General features: G+C 42.4%; 2 protein-coding genes across 7 annotated transcripts in view; one reads left to right on the forward strand and one right to left on the reverse strand.

Moving 5' to 3' along the window:
- The window catches only part of HSPBAP1 (HSPB1 associated protein 1), a 62,931-nt gene extending 48,104 nt beyond the window's left edge, over nt 1-14,827 (reverse strand). Inside the window, exon 1 of one of the 5 annotated variants that reach the window (XM_027834103.3) lies at nt 14,672-14,827. In XM_027834103.3, coding sequence (XP_027689904.2) covers nt 14,672-14,708 — 37 coding nt within the window. In that variant the 5' untranslated portion in view covers nt 14,709-14,827. The other 4 variants (XM_037912516.2, XM_037912517.2, XM_037912515.2 and 1 more) reach the window with 4 other exon arrangements.
- Nucleotides 14,828-14,856: 29 nt separating this feature from the next.
- The window catches only part of SLC49A4 (solute carrier family 49 member 4), a 153,391-nt gene continuing 148,720 nt past the window's right edge, over nt 14,857-19,527 (forward strand). The window contains exons 1-2 of one of the 2 annotated variants that reach the window (XM_043524878.1): nt 14,857-15,133; nt 15,284-16,221. In XM_043524878.1, the coding sequence (XP_043380813.1) occupies nt 15,867-16,221 (355 nt within the window). In that variant the 5' untranslated portion in view covers nt 14,857-15,133; nt 15,284-15,866. Of the gene's footprint in view, nt 15,134-15,238; nt 16,222-19,527 lie in introns of those variants that run through there. The other variant, XM_037912036.2, reaches the window with a different exon arrangement.

Consider the following 19,527-nt stretch of genomic DNA (forward strand, 5'->3'; position numbering starts at 1 on the left):
CGACCTATCTTTATGAGTCTGTTTTCTCGACACTCAAACATGTGAAATCCAAGCACCGATCCATTTTGACAGACAGCCACTTAAGAGAACTGCTGCTTGTGAGCACAACTGAACACAAATCAAACTTCAAGGGAATTGCTGAAAGCAAGGATTGCCAGAAGTCCCACTAAGTAAAAGGGTAAATTTTTATTATTATCATCGTTAACTATACATTATAAATATATAACTATATAATTATGTGTGTGCATACAATACACACACACATATATATAATCATTACATATTACTGTGGCCCTTTGGCAATGTACACGGGTAAATTCTGGCTCCTTCTCAGGCTCAGGTTGGCCACTCCTGAATTAGAGCCAATATGTTCTCAACTCTCTCTTTGGAGAGCTGCTGTCTGGATAGGTACTAAAACACCTTTCCCATTCAGTAATAAAGCAGTCTTTGTACAGCAAATAAGCAACTCTTTAATTAAAGCAAAACAAAAACTCCCTACATAATTTTGTCCAGAAAGAAAGAGTGGGTGGGTTAGTTTTTTGGCAAAGGAAAAAAAGGCCTCTTAGTGGCAAGAATTGGCTGGAGCATGAAGCCTCAGAGAATAGTTCTGCAGGAAGCCCCTTTATATTTAGGTAATTTGTATGATTTGGTAAACTCTCCAGGAACAGAGAACTTACTGTATTACATTTATGTATCATTATGGGCCAGAGACTGTAAGTAATTCCATGGGAGAAGGGGTTCACAGCTTCAGGAATTAAGAAGAGTGGGAAGTGATCAGGCAAATTCACTCAGGCTGTAACCTCCCCAGAGAGATACCCCTAACGTGGACAGGCTCGCATATACTGTTTCAAACTGGATTCTCTAGAGAACCAACAGACAAAGAAAGGACTTTTGGATAAAAAGCCTAAGTTTAAATGGACTTGAAGCCTGCTTTCTGATCCAGCAAACAGACAGGCCTTCTGTCCAAGGGAGGCCTCAATCCTTCCTGGGAAGGGTTGGAAGGACTTGACCTAGTCATGGGGGTGCTTGTTCTGAGCCAAGGTAGTTATGAACTTGTAACAACAGAAATACCCCCAGGTGGGATCTGAAGGACTGATCACCTGACAGAGCCCTTGTTGGAGTTGAGGGTGGTCTCTGGTTAGTTTGTTAGCATACGTGCAGGTTCTTTTATTGTTTTAACACATTTTCTCTATAATGCTTTCACCTTAAGAATAAATGTGCTTGCTTAGAAGGAGCTGTGTAGTAACTTATTCCCCATGGGCAATTATGCTGCTTATAGCCTCTGAGGAGAAGGCACAGCAGGCCTGCTTAGGCAGTCTGATTCGCTGGGAAATTCAGTGTAGGCAGCCTGGAAAAAAACCCAGTGAAGAGGGAGAGAGATGTGACAGCCGGGGAGCTGGAAGTCTGAGAGTGGGTACCCTTGGTGGACCCCAGAGGAGGAATACTGGTGCAGTTGCCCTGATCTGTGAAACTTGTATCAAGAATCTTTGAGGGATCAGTCATTTAGGAATCTGTGGCTCCTGAAAGCTCCCTATATTCATCTATGACAGGTTTCAGAGTAGCAGCCGTGTTAGTCTGTATTCGCAAAAAGAAAAGGAGGACTTGTGGCACCTTAGAGACTAACAAATTTACTTGAGCATAAGCTTTCGTGGCTCACTAAGGTGCCACAAGTCCTCCTTTTCTTTTTATATGCATTTAGTTTATCATTTTGCAGCATTATACCAATCTCCTCCAGGGCTTCCTGAAGAGGTGTAGGCAATGAGGGTTGACAGGAGATATGAAGGTAGATTTTTTGCTTCAAGTTTTTGTTACCTCCTTCCTTCCTCTGGGCTGACTACAGCACTGTCAAGAGGAAAAATGCACATCTAAAGGTGCTGTGATAGGATTTGTCAAGCTCTTTCCTATGTAGCTCTTAACCAGGAGGAGGTAGGTCTCTGGTGTGGTCCTCTTCATGCCTCTTGGTAATTAGCAAGCAAAGTAGAATATTCATTTTTCAAAAAGTTCACCCAGGTCAAATTATTTCATTCTTCAGGTGAATTCATGGGCAGCACCATGACACATACAGTATATTAAGAAGGCTATCTAATCCAGGGAGATGGTTATCAGCCAACTGCAAAGAAGTGTAGCCAGTAAATCCTGGCTTGAAGTAGAAGGTAAAACTTCCTAAATATTCAGGTCATATCATATCACTTAATAAAATATTTATGTCACATTAAGCTTTCACACAAAAATATAATAGTTTCTGTCATGTGAAAACAGGACAAAAGATCAGGTTTAAAAAGGCAAAATTATCTTAATCATGTACTACTTCATTTAAATTGTTTTATACTCCCTGGTGCATGTCAGTTGTTGTAAATGAATGTAGTAATTTTTTGCTTTATTAACTGTGTGGCTGTGAGGTATGGATAAATACTTCTTGCTTAGAACTGCAGGTATCTAACATGAAATCTTATTTTCAATGCAGTAAAACAAGTCATTCCTCTAAATTTTTATTCTTTATCTCCAAGTAGGCGCAATCCTATAATACATGTGCTCATGTGAGTAAAGTTAAGCATATACTTGTAAGATCAAGGCCTTAATGATTGTGAATAACTTATTAAGACTGTCAGTTGACGCAAGATACGCCACCTGCTGCTTTTAAAAAGAAAAGTTCCTTTCCTCTAATATCTCTGGTTTACCTTCAATTTTACTTAAACTCATTCCTAATTGCCAAACTCTACACTGATTTATACCCTGTGCAAACTCCCCACATTGCATCGTGTGTAAATCAGTGCACAATTTGGTCTTTGATAAGTAAAAGTAAAATTTATACAAAGGAAACAAAATGCCAATAACACATCTTGGACATAGTATGCCACAACCCATGGGGAAGCGGAGAGTGGAGATGCATGTTCCCTTTAAAGAGAGGAAACATTGGGTCTTCTACTGCCCAACTGTAATCTGATTACAAAAGAGACAAGAGTATTAGCAAACTAATTTTTTCTATCTTCACAACACAAAAGGTGAATGAATACTTTGTCCCACTTTTTGACTTTTCACAAGACATGTTTAGAAGCCAACCAAGAATTGTACTTTGTCAAGTTTCAACTCAAATTCAATGACTGCAAGAAATTATATGATTTGGCACCGATGTTTTGTATTGTTTGGAATGGCACTTCATTGTTATTTTGGAACGTAACAGCAATCTGCTAATTGAAAAGCCAATCACCTTTACAAGAGGTGTTTTAATACACAACAATGGATCCAGATTTTAATACTGTGGGGGAGGTAAAAGGGTAGTGATGATTTCAGACATTCACTTTCCAGTCTCTCTGTGCTGCCAAGAGAAAGATCAATTCTCAATTTCTGATTTAAAATTTATTCTGAATACTGTGCAGGGTTTGGGAATAAAAAGTTTAACACAGCAGGGATCTGCAGAAAAGTGGGTTTGATTAAAGTTTTTCAGAAGTTAAAATGTACAGTCATTAAAAAGTTAAATGTGCTGTCATTAACGTAGAATAATGTAGCAAATTACAAGAATTCATTAGCGAACAGTAGTTGTGTCCTGCCAATGTACCCTGCTGTTTAAATAATGGACTTTAATTGAGAGGGTTTAGAATTATTTTCTAAAGGAAGGAGAATAAGTTCTATTGAAAATATTTGTAGAATAACCCCCATCACACTGTTTTGCTTGCAAATGTGTAAGAATTTATCATCCTAATTTCTTATAAAGAGAAAAAAATTAGAGAGTAAAAGGACAACCCCAGGTATTTTGAATACAGTACTCTGGAAGTGCCAAGCCACTCAAGTCAACAAACCTCCATCTTCCTAAGTGCTTGGCAATCAGGGGAGGGCGGTTAAGAAGGGGAGGATCCTAAAACCTTCAAAACCAAAAGTAAATGTAATGATCTCGGCAGGGGCTTATAATTAAAAATTTTCTCAATTACAGCCACAAGGTAAGTTTAGTTTTTTGAAATAGTTACAGTAATCTGCACGTGATTACACTGGTCTGCAAAACTACAAACTATTTTATGGCAATAGGAGGCATTTAAATGTATATTGATAAGATTTCAGGGCAGTACATGCGTGTTTAGATATGACTTCTCTGAGCATCAATGAGAGTTTAGTGATTAAACTGCCACTGATCTCTGCTATTAGTGGAGGAGTAGCAGAAGAGAGAAGAAATAGACCCCACTCACTACCAACAGCATCCTTGAAGAATCCTGCTAATAGCAAAGGGAGTAATCAGTCTGCAAGTTATGCTGATGCAGAGCCTGATGCCATACATCACCTTACTTAGTTTGTTTTTCTTTCCTTGAAAAGTGATTCAAGTCATTAACTGAGAAACCAGCTTTGTGCTCAAACTGCACTTTCATTGTTGCAGAGGAGAGGATACAGCTCCAGACTTCATATGGGGCATGCTCATTTGGTCTAAAGAAGGACAGCATTCAACAGATTTTTTGGTAACCTTTGTAGATTTCTGCTTATTGGCCTTAGCAGAGTTATGGGAAACAGAATGTTTAGAGGATCTGCAGAACTCACTGGACAAATGAATATTTATTTTTAGAGGGTGTAAGGTGTGTGGGGGAGGCTGTGCTTTTTCTTTCTTTGCCTGCCACAAATCCACACCTTTGTCCTTTGGCACATAAATTACACACACTTACACTGCTATGAGAGAGTGTTTTAGCAGCAAAGTACCACCTTTCAAGTGCTTCAGCAGCACTTATGTACTCCAATCACAACCCGTATCTACTTTCTTCACAAGTACAGGGAATTTAATGCAAAGACTAATGTTACTACAATGGTACAGTAGAAAAACTGAGAATTCACAAGTCAGGATATTTAAACACTCATTTTTCAAACCAACCAACAAAACTAAAAACAACCGACAAAATCCCACCCCACCATACGCTGGGGCCCCATTGTACATACAAAATGTTTTCTATTTTTTGCCTTCTTTGTTAATGGTCAATTTTAATATTACTGTAAGTTATTCAGTGCATTCTATAAGATGCACTGACATTTATAGTCATGTAGGACCTCACGGATGTCACTGTATTGTTCAACATAGTCAGAACTTCAGGGCAATAGCGGAGAAAGAGAATGTAGATCTTTCTGGTCAAAAGGAAATACTCCCTTTAGCTAGTAACAGTGTACAGCCTATAACACTGTTTCTCAGCCCATTGGTTGCAACCCAAAATTGAGTCAGCAGAATGCGTCAAAGGGTTGTGTGGAAGTCCCGGTGGGGGAGGGGGAAATCAAGTCCCTCACCCAGGGAGTGGGAGGCCCTGAGAGGGGGTCAGGTTCTGCCCCCAGGGTGCGTGCAGGAGGGTTGCAGAACTCACCCTACACTCACCTTGCAGCACTGGCTCCTGCAGCTCTGGTCCCACAGTGCTGGCAGGGCTTGGCTCCCCTCTCCATGCACTGTGAGATTGCAGCGCCACTCAGGTATGGCCTAGCCACCCCTTCATCATGATGATGGAGGGCCAGTCAGGTCAAGTTTGAGTGGCGCTGTGACCCGATGTGCCAGGTCACAACTTTACTCTCCAAATTTGGCCTGGCCAGACCCTCATTAGGGAGGTTGGGCCAAGGCTGATCAGCGCTACAACCCCAGAGATTGCAATGGCCAGAGCAGGGAGCTGAGCCCAGCCCCAGAGGACAGGAGCCGCTGCAATGGTATGCATGGTTGTGACATACCAGGGTACAATCCAGACTAACGAGTAGCTGTGTCACCCCTGCCCTGTAACCTGGGGTACCCTTTGCAATGCCTTGCTGCTCACAAACAGCCTCCAGCATGTAAGTCACTCCCAGCTCTGCCTGTGTGTGCGCTTCCACCAGTCAGCCACCCCTTTGCTCTTACCAGCCTTAAAGACTGCCACAGGGTGGCCCTAGAAATGTATGTGCTGTACTGCCCAGCCTTCTCCTGGACAGTACTAATATTGAGTCCATTATTCCTTTAAGGGAATAATACAGTTTGTTACCCAGCTACTTCAACCTGAACACACAGGATTATATAAAACAGTAACACTAGTTTATTAACTACAAAGAGAGATTTTAAATGATTACAAGTAATGAAGCATAAAAGTCAGAAATGAACTCCCCCCAGAGTTCAAAGTCTACTTCCTTTATCTCTTTGGGTCTAGTGAATGTGATGGGCAGGGAGAGAGAGAGGTGCGCTTGGGGTGTTTGTCCCTCCTTTTAATAGTTTCAGTCCCCCTCTTGAAAAACATTTCCAGCTGAGAACCAGGAGTCAGAGAGTCTATGTGGACAGATATTCCCTGCTGGGTTTTTTCACCTGTTTGAACTTCCTTTGTCTTTCCTTCCTGCTTGATGACTGTGTTTACCACTTAAATTAAAATTAAGCAGAGCACACATTGCTTTGTTTAGGACAGACCTGTTTGCCAACTTGTGTTTGGGCAGGGCTGTGGAGTTTGGAAAATGTGTTAATAACACCATACAGGGAAATCTTATAATTTCACATACAATGTTGCCATACATATTTTACCAAGACAGTACTGACCAGCAAATTATGAATTTTCAAAGGATACCTTTGAAAGGATACCTTACAAGGCATACTTTGTACAAAGATTATTACAATAGTGTGTCGGGTGTGAATACAGGAGTGTACTCCGTCATAATGGTGTACTTATTCTGTTGTTATTCAATACTTATTACATTAACATCTATATACAGTGGGTAAGAAGTATTTAGCAAGCTAGGTTTCAGAGAAGCAACCGTGTTAGTCTGTATCTGAAAAAAGAAAAGGAGGACTTGTGGCACCTTAGAGACTAACACATTTATTTAAGCATAAGCTTTCGTGAGCTACAGCTCACTTCATCGGATGCATTCGATGAAGTGAGCTGCTGCTCACGAAAGCTAATGCTCAAATAAATTTGTTAGTCTCTAAGGTGCCACAGGTGCCACAAATTCTCCTTTTTTTTTTTAGCAAACTTGGTATTTTTTGCATTAAAGCTATTTACTGGGTCACAACAGGTGATCAAGGTTTACAAATGGGTCCTAAGCCCCAAAAGAGTGAGAACCATAGGCCTATAATACAATTGAGCAGTTCTTCTATCCAGTAGGGGGCCGTGGTTCACATACGCAATACCTAGTATATATATATATATATGACGTGCATCATGGTTAAGAATATAGTTTTGTCACAGATCATGGATTCTGGGACTTTAATGGGCCTCTGTGACTTCTTTGGCTTCAGCTCCCAGGACAGGGGCAGGAGTCGAGCTGTCAGCTGCTCCCTCGCGCATGCAATGGGGCTTGGACTGTCAGTGACACCCCTCCTCTTGGACAGGTCACAGACTTCGTTAATTTTTGTTTATTGCCCACGACCTATCCATGACTTTTACTAAAAATAACCATGAAAAAATCTTAACTGTAATCATAGTTATTGATGCAGTATAGTTTCTTAAAGGGCTGTCAGGTTAAAATATATACTTTACAACAAAACAAATATTCGTGCTAATAACACCTTAGATTATTAAACTGAAAGAAATTTGGGAATCCATTCAGAGGGGTTTATACGTTCAGAGGGGTTTATACAGCATGCAGCATAAGAGGGTCCCTGATCCTGATTGGGGCCTTGGGCATTACTGTAATGTAAATATTTAATAACAGCGCTTTTCATTATTTATTATGTTTGTTTCCATTTTCCTTTGGCTTGGGTGATGAAAATAGTCTGGTGAGTTTAACTTTTGAGTCAGTTCCTAGTCAATTTCACTTTCATGTATTAGCATAATGCTGACGTTTAGATTTTCAGCAAAGAAGGGGAATAATTGTTTATGAACCATTGTTTTCAGTGTTTTGTTTTGAATTTCATAGTTTGGGTTTTGCAAAACCCTGCTGTTACAAAACCTCGGTTTAGGGCTAAATTTGACCTAATGTTGTCCATTAAGGCGTGAATCCCTTGACCTTTCTGAATGAAGTATCAATCTTAAAGTTGCATTAATGTTAGTTTTTTTACGTAATACATATACACTCAATATAAAAGTTACTGTCTGTCCAGAGAGATAGAATATACAGAATTTTACTGAAAAGTACAGCTTTAGAACATAGAAATATATTAAATTTCACAGCTTTATAATAGACAAACTACTATTAATGGTATCAAAATATCTCTCTTCAACCCAGAGATTTTCTTCACTGTTTATACATAATGTCCTACTCCAAAGTGTCTGTCTATGTTCTGGTGGTCGTCCACCATCTTCCATAAAAAGACCAAGGACTATCTGGGCCAAAATTTCCATTGAGATGCACACAGAACTTCCATTGAAATCAATGAAGTTGAGTGCGCTTCTCTGAGGACTGAATGTGACCTTTCATTTTAGAGGCAAGTACGACACTGCTGTTGTTTTGATTTTTGGGAGTTTCCTCTGCTGTTCAATATATTCCAAAGCTTAACATTTATAGGCTTATTAATGTGCTTAGAAAAGTTATTTTGATGAGTTCTGAGGTCTTGAGATTCCTTTCAGACAGTAAAGTTCACCAAACCAGTCACTGAATAATTCAAGATTGCAGGAATTGTCATCACTAGCTCAGGCTAGTTCAATTGTTTGATACATACCTTTGAAGAATGTTAGAGTTAAAAAATAAAAATAACCCCCCTAATTTCAGAGACACAAGAAATGCAATGTTAAGGTTGCACTTCTAAAGCAAGGCATCCAAATGATCTTATCTTTGCCCTTATAGCAACATACTACGAAAAATCAGAAATTCCTACTACCTTATCTATGCATAACAGTTTAATTGTACCAGCCACCAGAAAACATTGAATAGCAGAATAGAATATGTCAATCTTAAATCATATATACACCCCAATTCAGCAAAGCAGTAAAGCACAGGGCCTTAGAAATATTGTCATTTTACGACCTTCTTGCTTCTAAACAGAGCACATGTAAATGAATTTTCAAATGACCAGTGTGACAAACAGCACATTGAAGGCAGTCATTCCCCATTTTTCATGAAGGGCCTGATCACCCTGAAGGCACTCAGCTCCTCAAAATTATTTGATTTTATAAGGTGCACCATACCTCCTTTGGTTCCATATGGCAGCCAATTATTCAAGATTGAATATCTTCATATATAAATCACAAATGCCAAGATCATTACATTAGAGCAATTACATGGAAACAGCAAGGATTAGTGTGGTGACAAAAGGAGTTCACTTGGTATGGCGAGACATGAACATATGAAACAAGCTACAAAACCAGTGTTCTCTGGTGCATATTTTTGATGTTCTGTGCAAAGAACGAAGATGGTAGCTATCATCTCTAGGAGGCGAGGAAAATCTAAAGCGATCTGGATGCCTTTTTTGAGCAGCGCAACCTTACAGGCTTGTCTACACAGTGGAAACACCTGCAGCAGCTAGTGTGCACTACCCTGTGTGGACACTCCTACTGCACAGTAAGAGTGCCTTTGTGCGTTGTAGCTTAATGCCCTTCAGAAGCACATTAAGCAAAACACCCTGGGGCACTCTCAGTGCTCAGTAAGGGTGTCCACACGGGGAGTTAGTGCAGAGCCGCTAGCATGCTTTAAATTCTCACTCTAGCTTACTGTGCACTAACTTTACTGTGTAGATAAACCCTAACTGTGCATTTTCTGGGGTCTGAATGTTTGGGGTTTGGGGTTGTTAAATAACATTCTTGAAAAATAATACACATTCAGATCAGTGGCATGTGCCTTCAAGCTTAACTGCACCTTAACCAATTTTGGGTATGTGGGAGTAGCATATTGGTCTCAGGTGCTTGTTAGTTCTTGTCTAACTAATGCTGGCTTCAATCAAAAATACCAGCGTAAATTATTTTTTATTTATAAGGAACTTCACATTGACTATCAGAAACCTGAAAATGCATAGAAAGCTTAAATATTTTAGAAAATCCCTAGTACCCTCTCCAAAAAAAACATGGCTCCCATAAAAACCACAAACAAAACCAATCAAAGATATTATGATATAAACAGGATTATATGCTCAGCAATGCACGTTTTCAAATTTTTGTACAGTGAATTTTAAGACATATATCGTAGCAGGCATTGTGAATTGCCTTTACATGAAAGACTGGAACAGTTTCAACAGAACATGTCTGATCTCCCTACTTCCTGTTTGCAGTGTTGGACCTGGGTCGTTCCCAGGATAATAGAGAGACAAGGTGGATGAGGTAATATATTTTATTGGACCAACTTCTGTTGATGAAAGAGACAAGCTTTCAAGCTACACAGAGCTCTTCTGCAGGTCTGGAAAAGGTACTCAGAGTGTCACAGCTAACTACTAGGTGGAACAGATTGTTTAGTATACTGTAGCATAGTCTTTTACACCTTCAAAAGACAAGCCTGAGAGCTCAAATTCATAACTTTGCTAGACATGAAAAATCATGGTCTTAATAAAGACACTGGATTTACGGCTATTAGAACAATCTGTAAGCCACCAACTCCCCTTTTTGTCCTATGACTTCAGGGGTGTTAACAGGCCACTTCATCTTGAATGGTCCCTTAAAATGTGCGTAACTACTTACACTAAACAATCTGTTCCACTTTGTATTTAGCTGTGACACTTGGGGCTAGTCTACACTAGAAGCACTACATCCGCGCAGCTGTAACATGTCTGGTGAAGACACTCTATGCTGATGAGAGAGAGCTCTTCCATTGGCATAATAAATCCACTCCCAAGAGAGACAATCCCGCTGACATAGCGCTGTCCACTCCACTTAGGTCCGAGTACCTTACGTCACTTGGGGATGTCTTATTCACACCCCTGAGCGACATAAGTTATACTGAAGTAAGTGGTAGTGTAGACCTGGCTTGAGTAACTTTCCTATACCTGAAGAAGAGCTCTGTATAGCTCAAAAGCTTGTCTCTTTCACTAAGAGAAGTTGGTCCAGTAAAAGATATTACCTCACCTACCTTGTCTTTCTTAAGAGAAGTCTAACCCTTCATAACAAAAGTCTAACCCTTCGTGACCAAATTCTTTGCTACTACATTAAAAAAAACCCAAAAACTAACACCCCGCGCCATAAAACTCTACTTGTGTAAGTCTTAGGAGTCAAAAAATCTTCATATTTGTCTGAATACACATTTAGCTGATCTGATGATATTCAAGTCTCTAGGTTACATTATAATGAGGTTAAAGCATGCAGAGATTTCTACACCCAAATATACAAGTGTCAGTTATGAGAATGGGAAAAATGCCATCATATGGAGGAAAGAGTGACGTTAGCATATTTAGAGAAGTATTATATCCATGAATAAAATAATGCAATCAGTTAGCTGCCAGATAATTTGATTTCTAACAGTTTATCAACAATGCAATGCTCCTTCACATTAACAAATTTAAATGGTATGAAATCCTGCAAACAAGAATAATTCATGTGGAATGTTAGACTGTGTTAATTAAATAGCTAGAAAAGGTCATGCCACCACTGGAATATCTGCAGATTGGTTATAGTGCTATGAAATATGGTGGAATGATTTAAAATAAGAATTAAAATAAATCATTTTAATCATATGAAATCAATAATAAAGAAAGCCAGCTTTACATTATCTATTTTAATATCTGCTGCTCATTTTTTGTTATGGTTGCTGTTTCTTGCTTAATATATCAGTTCTTAGCGGTCAGTATGAGAGTCAAAATATATTCCCAAACAGTCAGATGATAAGGCCTGAATTAATTACTGAACATTTTTTGTATTAATTATTCCACATATATTCAGAGTCTTCATTTTTACACTACAGTAAAAGCAGAGGAGTACTGTATTTACTTATTAAACCAGTGATACTCAGACTGAGGCTTGGGAGCTGCAAGTGGCTCTTTAATATGTCTCCCGTAACTCTGTGCAGCACATGATGTTAAAACACAGTGTTTTAATTATTAACCAATCAGGATGCTTTTACTATGTTATTAACCAGTTGTAGAATAATTGGCCAGTCATTCTGCTGTGAGAATATTATAAATATAAAAATATTAAATGAAACAATGAATTCACAATACTGTGACTCTTTTGGGTAATGCTGATTGCTAATTTGGCTCCTGAATGACTGAGGTCTGAGTATCACTTTGCTAAACATTAAAGAGCACTGAAAATTCACACTTCTGAATGAATTATATTTTCTACTCATCCGTATAACAAGGAACACCTAGGATTACTATCACTGAAAAAGGTTAGAGGGGAAAAAAAAAATATTTCCCCCCCACTTTGTTTACCTTTGACAGCACGTTATCATTGGCACCACTTCAATGAGTCAGTGAAATTACAGTAGCAATGTAGTTATACTAGATTGCAAGATCACTGGGACAGGGCTGTAATATAGTCAGGGGTTAGCGTTTGTAAAGCACCTCGCACTATAAGGCACTGATCTTGGTTGATACCTCTGGGCACTACCTAATTGAGCCAAGTCTGAATTTGGACTATGAGCTAGTTTTGCTGCCATTTCACATTAAGGTTCATACCTATTTACTCTCTGCTATTATCCATATGTCTCCTTTTAAATAATGGTGTGTGAATTATATTTTCCCAGGTGAGTTAGGCTGAATTTGTCTAGACAGAATCTCATTTTCTTATTTTTTGCCTATATTTCTAATTATTTAGGTTGGTATAAATTTCCTCAATCCACCCTGGTGCTTGCAATTCCTAGTTTAGGCCCCAATCCTGAAATCAGATCTGCACGGGCATACCATTATGCCAGTGCCCATTGTCTTTCATGGAACTCCGTAAGGATCCACCTGCACAAATCCTATTGCAGAATCAGGGGTTAAGTATCATTTGAATTTCATTGATGTGCTGCTTGGATGTATTAGTGAGTCATTCTGGTGCAGCCTACTACCCCAGTTCAACATACTGCCATTTATCAATTAAATTTCCAATCATTGTGACAGAACTGAAGCCAATCTGAAATAAATAATTTTTCAGAGAAACTGAAATACTGTGCAGCATAAACCATTAATTTTATGATGACAATTGCATGTGGTAAACAGTCTATTACCTATTGATATCTATGGCATAATGAACTGAATATATTCAAATGATAATTTATAATGCCCTTAGCTCATGTGACAGATGACTCTAAATTCATCTGCGGTTTTTAAAAAATAATAAATCCAAATAATCACATTCAATGGGGATTTTTTTTTTATTTAGACCACCATTGATTTTTATCCACCTTATTATAAAACAATACTAGCAGCCTGTAAGAGGAGTCTACATTTGGTGGAATTGTGCCCATCCAAGTCATATCAAGCAGTCACCAGCAGAAACCAGATCTCTTTCCCACCTCTGTGTTTACTTTTGCCTTAAAGAAAAAAAGTAACAAGTGGATGACCTGTCACAATATCTCAACATCTTTTATAGCACCTCAAAAGCAAATTTAATCCTGGATCCTGCAATTGGATCTGTATAGGTGGATCACAAGGAGTCTCATTTAAGTCAGGGAGAGGTGATATCAGATCAGGAAGATTTATGCAAAGTACATATAATGAGGTTGCTTGTACTAGTAAAATGCCCATACACACTGAGGAGGTTCCTTTAAAGATTAAATGTATTTTAGGCATGGGAGTGTGGGTCATTGTTGGTGGAAATGTGGACTTTGAGTGGGGATCTAAAGGAGCAAAAGGAAGATACATGATGCACAACATCCCAAGGGCCAGCATAAGATTAGTCAGAGGAATTTACAGAAGGATACAAGGGGTGAGTGGAGAGAGAGAATAAGAGTGAATCTGTAATTTGTACGGCTGGAAAACAGGGAATAGAAAAACAGAATTTATTTTAAAAATATACAATGAATTTAAATCTTAACTTGGAAATATGAAATGGATACTTATGTGGGCAAGTTAATGTTACTATGATCACTTTAACTTCTGTTTCCTGATGTTTTACAGCCTTAAAGCATTTAATGTCATTGGGCTGTTAATTTCCTACTTCTGTTGTTTGATTTTAGAAAGGGGAACAAAAAAATAAGTAGCAACGACTCGCCGGACGCTCAGGTGTAAAAGACCTTGCACGTGACATATTAACAGCCTCGTCTGCACCAGTACCCTTTGTAGCTGTAAAAGGAAAAGGAGTACTTGTGGCACTTCCGATGAAGTGAGCTGTAGCTCACGAAAGCTTACGCTCAAATAAATTGGTTAGTTTCTAAGGTGCCACAAGTACTCCTTTTCTTTTTGCGAATACAGACTAACACGGCTGCTACTCTGAAACCTTTGTAGATGTAATTCCTCAGAGGTGCAGCTCCAGCAGCGTGAGGAACGGTGGATGCAGGTGGTAAAACCTGTCTACACATCAGCTTCCACTGTTGGCTCCCCCCCGTGCAGCTGAAGCGGGGCTGAGTTTGCAAGTGCAGAGGAATGCACATCTCGGAGACCAGCAAGCACGGAGGTACTTACCGGAACTGAACTCATGCCTTGAGGTGAAGGGAGGACAGAGTGCGAGGTGCTGGGAGCAAACCATACATGTGTGTGGACACGTGTTCAGGCAGCCGGGGAGGGGGCAACTAAGGCGCCAGCGCCCGGTCTGCAAAGAGGAGACCCAGCCAGGCACTGCACGCTGGCCCGTGCCCCGGGGGCCAGGTCAGAGCCCGGACAGCGGGCTGCGATCTAAGGCCACGACAGACCAAGGCAGCCAGCTAGAAAGCCGCACCCTTGCCCGGCTCTACACCCATCGCAGCACACACGTCACCAGCCGGGGCCACCTACCGGGCAGCGGCGGATCCAGGGTTGCGGCCTCTGCCATGCTCCCGCCGGGTGATCGGGTAATCGGGCAGAGCAGCCGCCTCAGAGCCGCCCCAGGGGGCAAAGCTCAGGCTCTGTCCGTCACCGGCAGCCCCGCCCCCTCCCATCACGTGAGCGTAGCGGAACCCTCACGTGGGTTTGCTTGTGGGCGGAGGAGGCGGGCGCTGGGGTCGCGCGCTGATCCGTCCTGGGGGCTGACGCCCGCTGTTGGTCGGGATGGGGTAGCTCAGTACACAGTGGAAAGCCCCGGCCAAGGGCCTTTCGGGGCTCTCTAGGCCAAGGGCCTTGGAGCCCAGGGAGTGACCGTTGGGGAGAAGGGGCTCTGACTGAGGGAACCCCCAACCTCAGGGAGTGACCGTTGGGGAGAAGGGGCTCTGACTGAGGGAGAACTTCAGGAAGCGACCGTTGCGGGGGGTTCTGACTGGGGTGGGACCCCCACCCCAGGGAGTGACAGTTGGGGGGGGCGGTTCTGACTGGGGTGGGACCCCCACCCCAGGGAGTGACCGTTGGGGGGGGTTCTGACTGGGGTGGGACCCCCACCCCAGGGAGTGACAGTTGGGGGGGGTTCTGACTGAGGTAGTCCCGCACCCCCAGGGAGTGACCGTTGGGGGGGGGGGGTTCTGACTGAGGGGACCCCCACCCCAGGGAGTGACCGTTGGGGGGGGCGGTTCTGACTGAGGGGACCCCAACCCCAGGGAGTGACCGTTGGGGAGGTTCTGACTGAGGGAGACCTCCTTGCCCCAGGAAGTGACCGTTGGGGGGGGGCGGTTCTGACTGAGGGGACCCCCACCCCAGGGAGTGACCGTTGGGGGGGGGCGGTTCTGACTGAGGGGACCCTAACCCCTGGGAGTGACCGTTGGGGAGGTTCTGACTGAGGGAGACCTCCTTGCCCCAGGAAGTGACCGTTGTGGGGCGGCTCGGACTGGAAGGAGGGTGGGTGGGAGCGAGGGAAGGCGGTGGCTGGTGGGCAGGGCCGCCCGGCTCGCGCATGCGGCTGGGCAGGGCCCGGCAGAGCCCCTGTGATTGTGAGTTTGGCGTCGTTTCCCCAGACCCCTCCCCGATGCCCTAACAGGACACGGGCCTCTCAACCGCCCTGGGAGCTGCTGTCCCCGAGCCCGTCCTGGCCGCCCGGAGGCAGCCTCCTCGCCGACCCCCGCAGATGGGTCTAGGCTGGAGCAGCGCGGAGGAGCGGGAGTCCCTGCTACCGCCGCAGCCCCGGGGGGCGGCGGGGGGTCCCCTTGGGCCCCAGCTTTGGCGGGGCCTTATCCCTGCGGTGGCGGCGCCCCGGCTGGCGCCGGTACCGGGCCGGGTTTACGGGCGGCGCTGGCTCGTGCTGCTGGTCTTCTCGCTGCTGGGCTTCGCGCAGGGCCTGGTGTGGAACAGCTGGGGCCCCATCCAGAACTCGGCCCGCCTGGCCTTCGGCTTCTCCAGCTGGGACATCGCCTTGCTCGTCTTGTGGGGCCCAATCGGCTTCCTGCCCTGCTTCGCCTTCATGTGGCTCATGGATAAGAGGGGTAAGAGTGGGGGGTCCGGGGCTCTGGGCATTCTGCAGAGGGGCTGGAGCTGTCGTGGGGTGGGTGGCAAGGGGTTCCCATGGTAAATGAGTGGCCCTAGGAAAGACTTTCTGTCAGGCACGGGGCTGCCATTGAATCCTGGGACTCCCATGGCGTCATGTGGGGGGCACACTGGAAAGACAATGGGGCCTTAGGGGGCTGGGACTACAAGGAGTTTTCATAAAATCTCTGTTCTCCTTATCCCACTCTCCCCATTCATCTTTATCAGGTTCCCTGCTCAGCCCTATCCCCATCAGCACCTCTTCCCAGCTCTTCTTCTCCCCCTCGCCATTCCCTTTTCTCTCTAGGGGTCATATGAGGATTCTAACGTACCTTTGTGTGTTTGTTGTTTTTCCTTTGGTTGGGTTTCATTTTTGGATGGCTGTGGTTTGGAGCTAAACCATATATTAAGATTTCTTTGTTCACATAAATATATAATACTACTGCTACCTAACTATTATTTAGTGCTTTTCATCCTTAGATCTCATTATAACTTACCCATTTCCATTTGTGCTCAGAGTTGTATGTCAAGATTGCTTGAATGAGGAAATACCTTAAAGATGAAATGAATGATATTTTAAATATATAATTGAAGCAAATGCACAGCAGAAGTCATTCACTGCAAAGGATGTTTAAAAACGGCCTCAACAATACCTTTAAAAATAAAGGGATTTAGGGAATTTCCCACCCCAAATCTCAAGACCTGTAGGTAACGATGTAGAGAAGGTTTCGTTTTTTTAACATGTCCAATTGAAGTATTGGGTTAGTCTTTGAGACCATTCTAGTATCAGTGTGAGGCTTGCATAATAAAAGTTTCTGTTGGATGTTAGGAATCAAATAGGAAAATGTTATTACAAATTGGAGAATTTGGGGCAGGCGCAGTGCCTTGAAAAACTTTAAATTCATTTTTTAAAATGGACTAGCTGTCAATTTTGCGGTATCTTTTTAACCAACCTTTGAGGAAATTTAAGATAATTTCTGAAGTTGTGAATTTAGATTATAACCTTTTTGAGGATTATTTTCTTACCTGTATTTATAGTAGTACATTTAGTGTGCAAAAAGTCTAATATCTATAGACAGTTTTTGCAAGGCCTGTTAGGAGCATAAGCACTTCCACTGAAGTGAATTGAGGTTACTCATGGATAAAGTTGAGCAGATGTATGTTTGCTGGATTGGGGCTTTTGTCTCAATTTATTTCATGTATTTGTTCTCAGGATTAACTGCTTGCTTATCTGGAGGAAAGGGAAAACAATAACAAAGTAATTTGAAAATATGTACACATTGTAAAGCACTGTAGTTGTTTTCATTAGATATCTGGAGATGTATTTGGCGGAGAAAAACCTATTCTAGTAGCAATTAGTCCTATATTGCCATAGTCCCTCTCCCAGACAATTTACAGTCTTAAATTATAAATAGTTTCTCTAGACCTGTGGTTCTCAAACCTTTGTACTGGTGACCTCTTTCACAAACCAAGCCTCTGAGTGCGACCCCTCTTATAAATTAAAAACACTTTTTATATATTCAACACCATTATAAATGTTGGCTGCAAAGCGGGTTTTGGGATGGAGGCGACCCCTCATGTAATAACCTCGTGACCCCCTGAGGGATCCTGACCCCCCCAGTTTGAGAACCCCTGCTCTAGACTATTGTTCCCTTGTTGGTATAATAATAATTTTTCTATCATTAAAATGTGTTGAAATGCTGTTGGCTATTTTCCCTCCTACAAGCAAAGAACACTATTGTGATTCCAAATGCAATAAATTCCTGTTGAACTTGTGTGCAGAGAGCTTGGACAGACAGCATCAGCACATGCAATCCAGAATGTGTCTAACTGAGAATGGAGTGAACAGTGTGTCTTATTTGTTAGTCTTCCACCTCACAAGCATTGAGGCACTGAAAAACAAAAATTGCTGCACACAATTAAAATATGTTACTGTTTCAGAACATGCTGCAGCAGCAGCAGAAACATCTGGGGTGGCGAACCTGTGGCTCCGGAGCCACATGTGGCTCTTCAGAAGTTAACATGCGGCTCCTTGTATAGGCACCAACTCCGGGGCTGGAGCTACAGTCTCCAACTTTCCAATTGCTGGAGGGTGCTCACTGCTCAACCCCTAGCTCTGCCACGGAGTCTGCCCCCACTCCACCCCTTCCTGCCCCCTCCCCGGAGCCTGCCATGCCCTCCTCCCCCTCAGAGCCCCCTCCTGCACACCACAAAACAGGTGATCGGGAGGTGTGGGGAGGGAGGGAGAGGCACTGACTGGTGGGCCTGCTGGTGGGTGGGAGGCTCTTGCAGGGAGGGAACTGATGGCAGTGGGGCACTGCTGATGTATTACTGTGGCTCTTTGGAAAGGTACATTGCTAAATTCTGGCTCCTTCTCAGTCTGGCCACCCCTGATCTACTAGCTTATGTGAAGTGGAAGGAGAAGACACAGCAAGTTTATTTTTGAACATAATACAGGCCTATCCCTTTTAATTTTACTGACATTTTCAAATCAAATCCTATCCTGGACCTCGGCAGTCATCAGGTCGAATGTGATGGTGTTTCACCTGACAATTAGCATTTCATCTATATCTTTTTTTATTAAAGTTCATGAGCTGGAGAATTTTTTTTGAATGTTAAATGCACTACTATTGTGGTCCTGACCTACAAACCTGAATATTAACACATTTTGTTCATGGTGAGAGGCATCAGGAGTAGCATCATATATGATAGGATAATAGATGGCTTTTTCTTTTGCTGCAAGAATGGCCTTTTGCCCGCTTTTACCACATAATTCAATAAACTCATTCTGACTCTCTCATGAGAGGTAATGTACCTGTCCTTGATTTGTTCTACCCTCTGTCTGCTTCTGTTTGACTCTAGCCAAATGGCCCTGAGTTATGTTGTCATGATGATCTAGTAACTCAAGAGTTCCAAGAAAGTTACCATTGTATGGATCATCAATCAGATTATCTCCTTGAAATGCTATGCCTTTTGAAGCAAGATGTAAGATAGCATCCAAGATTTTTTCCAGTATTGCTGTCCATCTTGCAGCTTTGTTAATATTTGTTTTTGTTTCTCACTATGTTTTTCCTATCCACATCATAATGCCTACTCTGATTCCTTACACTGGCAGTAGTGGGTTTTATGGTCTCTGCTCTTTTCATGTTCGGGAAGTTTATGATGTAGGTTGAGACATTTTTTTCATAGCTTGAGAATACTCTTCACTTTTTGCCAGTGTACTGCACTGTTTGTTTGTCCTCCCCCTCAGAAAATAGCCAACATGG

Source organism: Chelonia mydas, chromosome 11 (assembly GCF_015237465.2).
Source record: "Chelonia mydas isolate rCheMyd1 chromosome 11, rCheMyd1.pri.v2, whole genome shotgun sequence".
Classification (NCBI taxonomy): Eukaryota; Metazoa; Chordata; order Testudines; family Cheloniidae; genus Chelonia; species Chelonia mydas.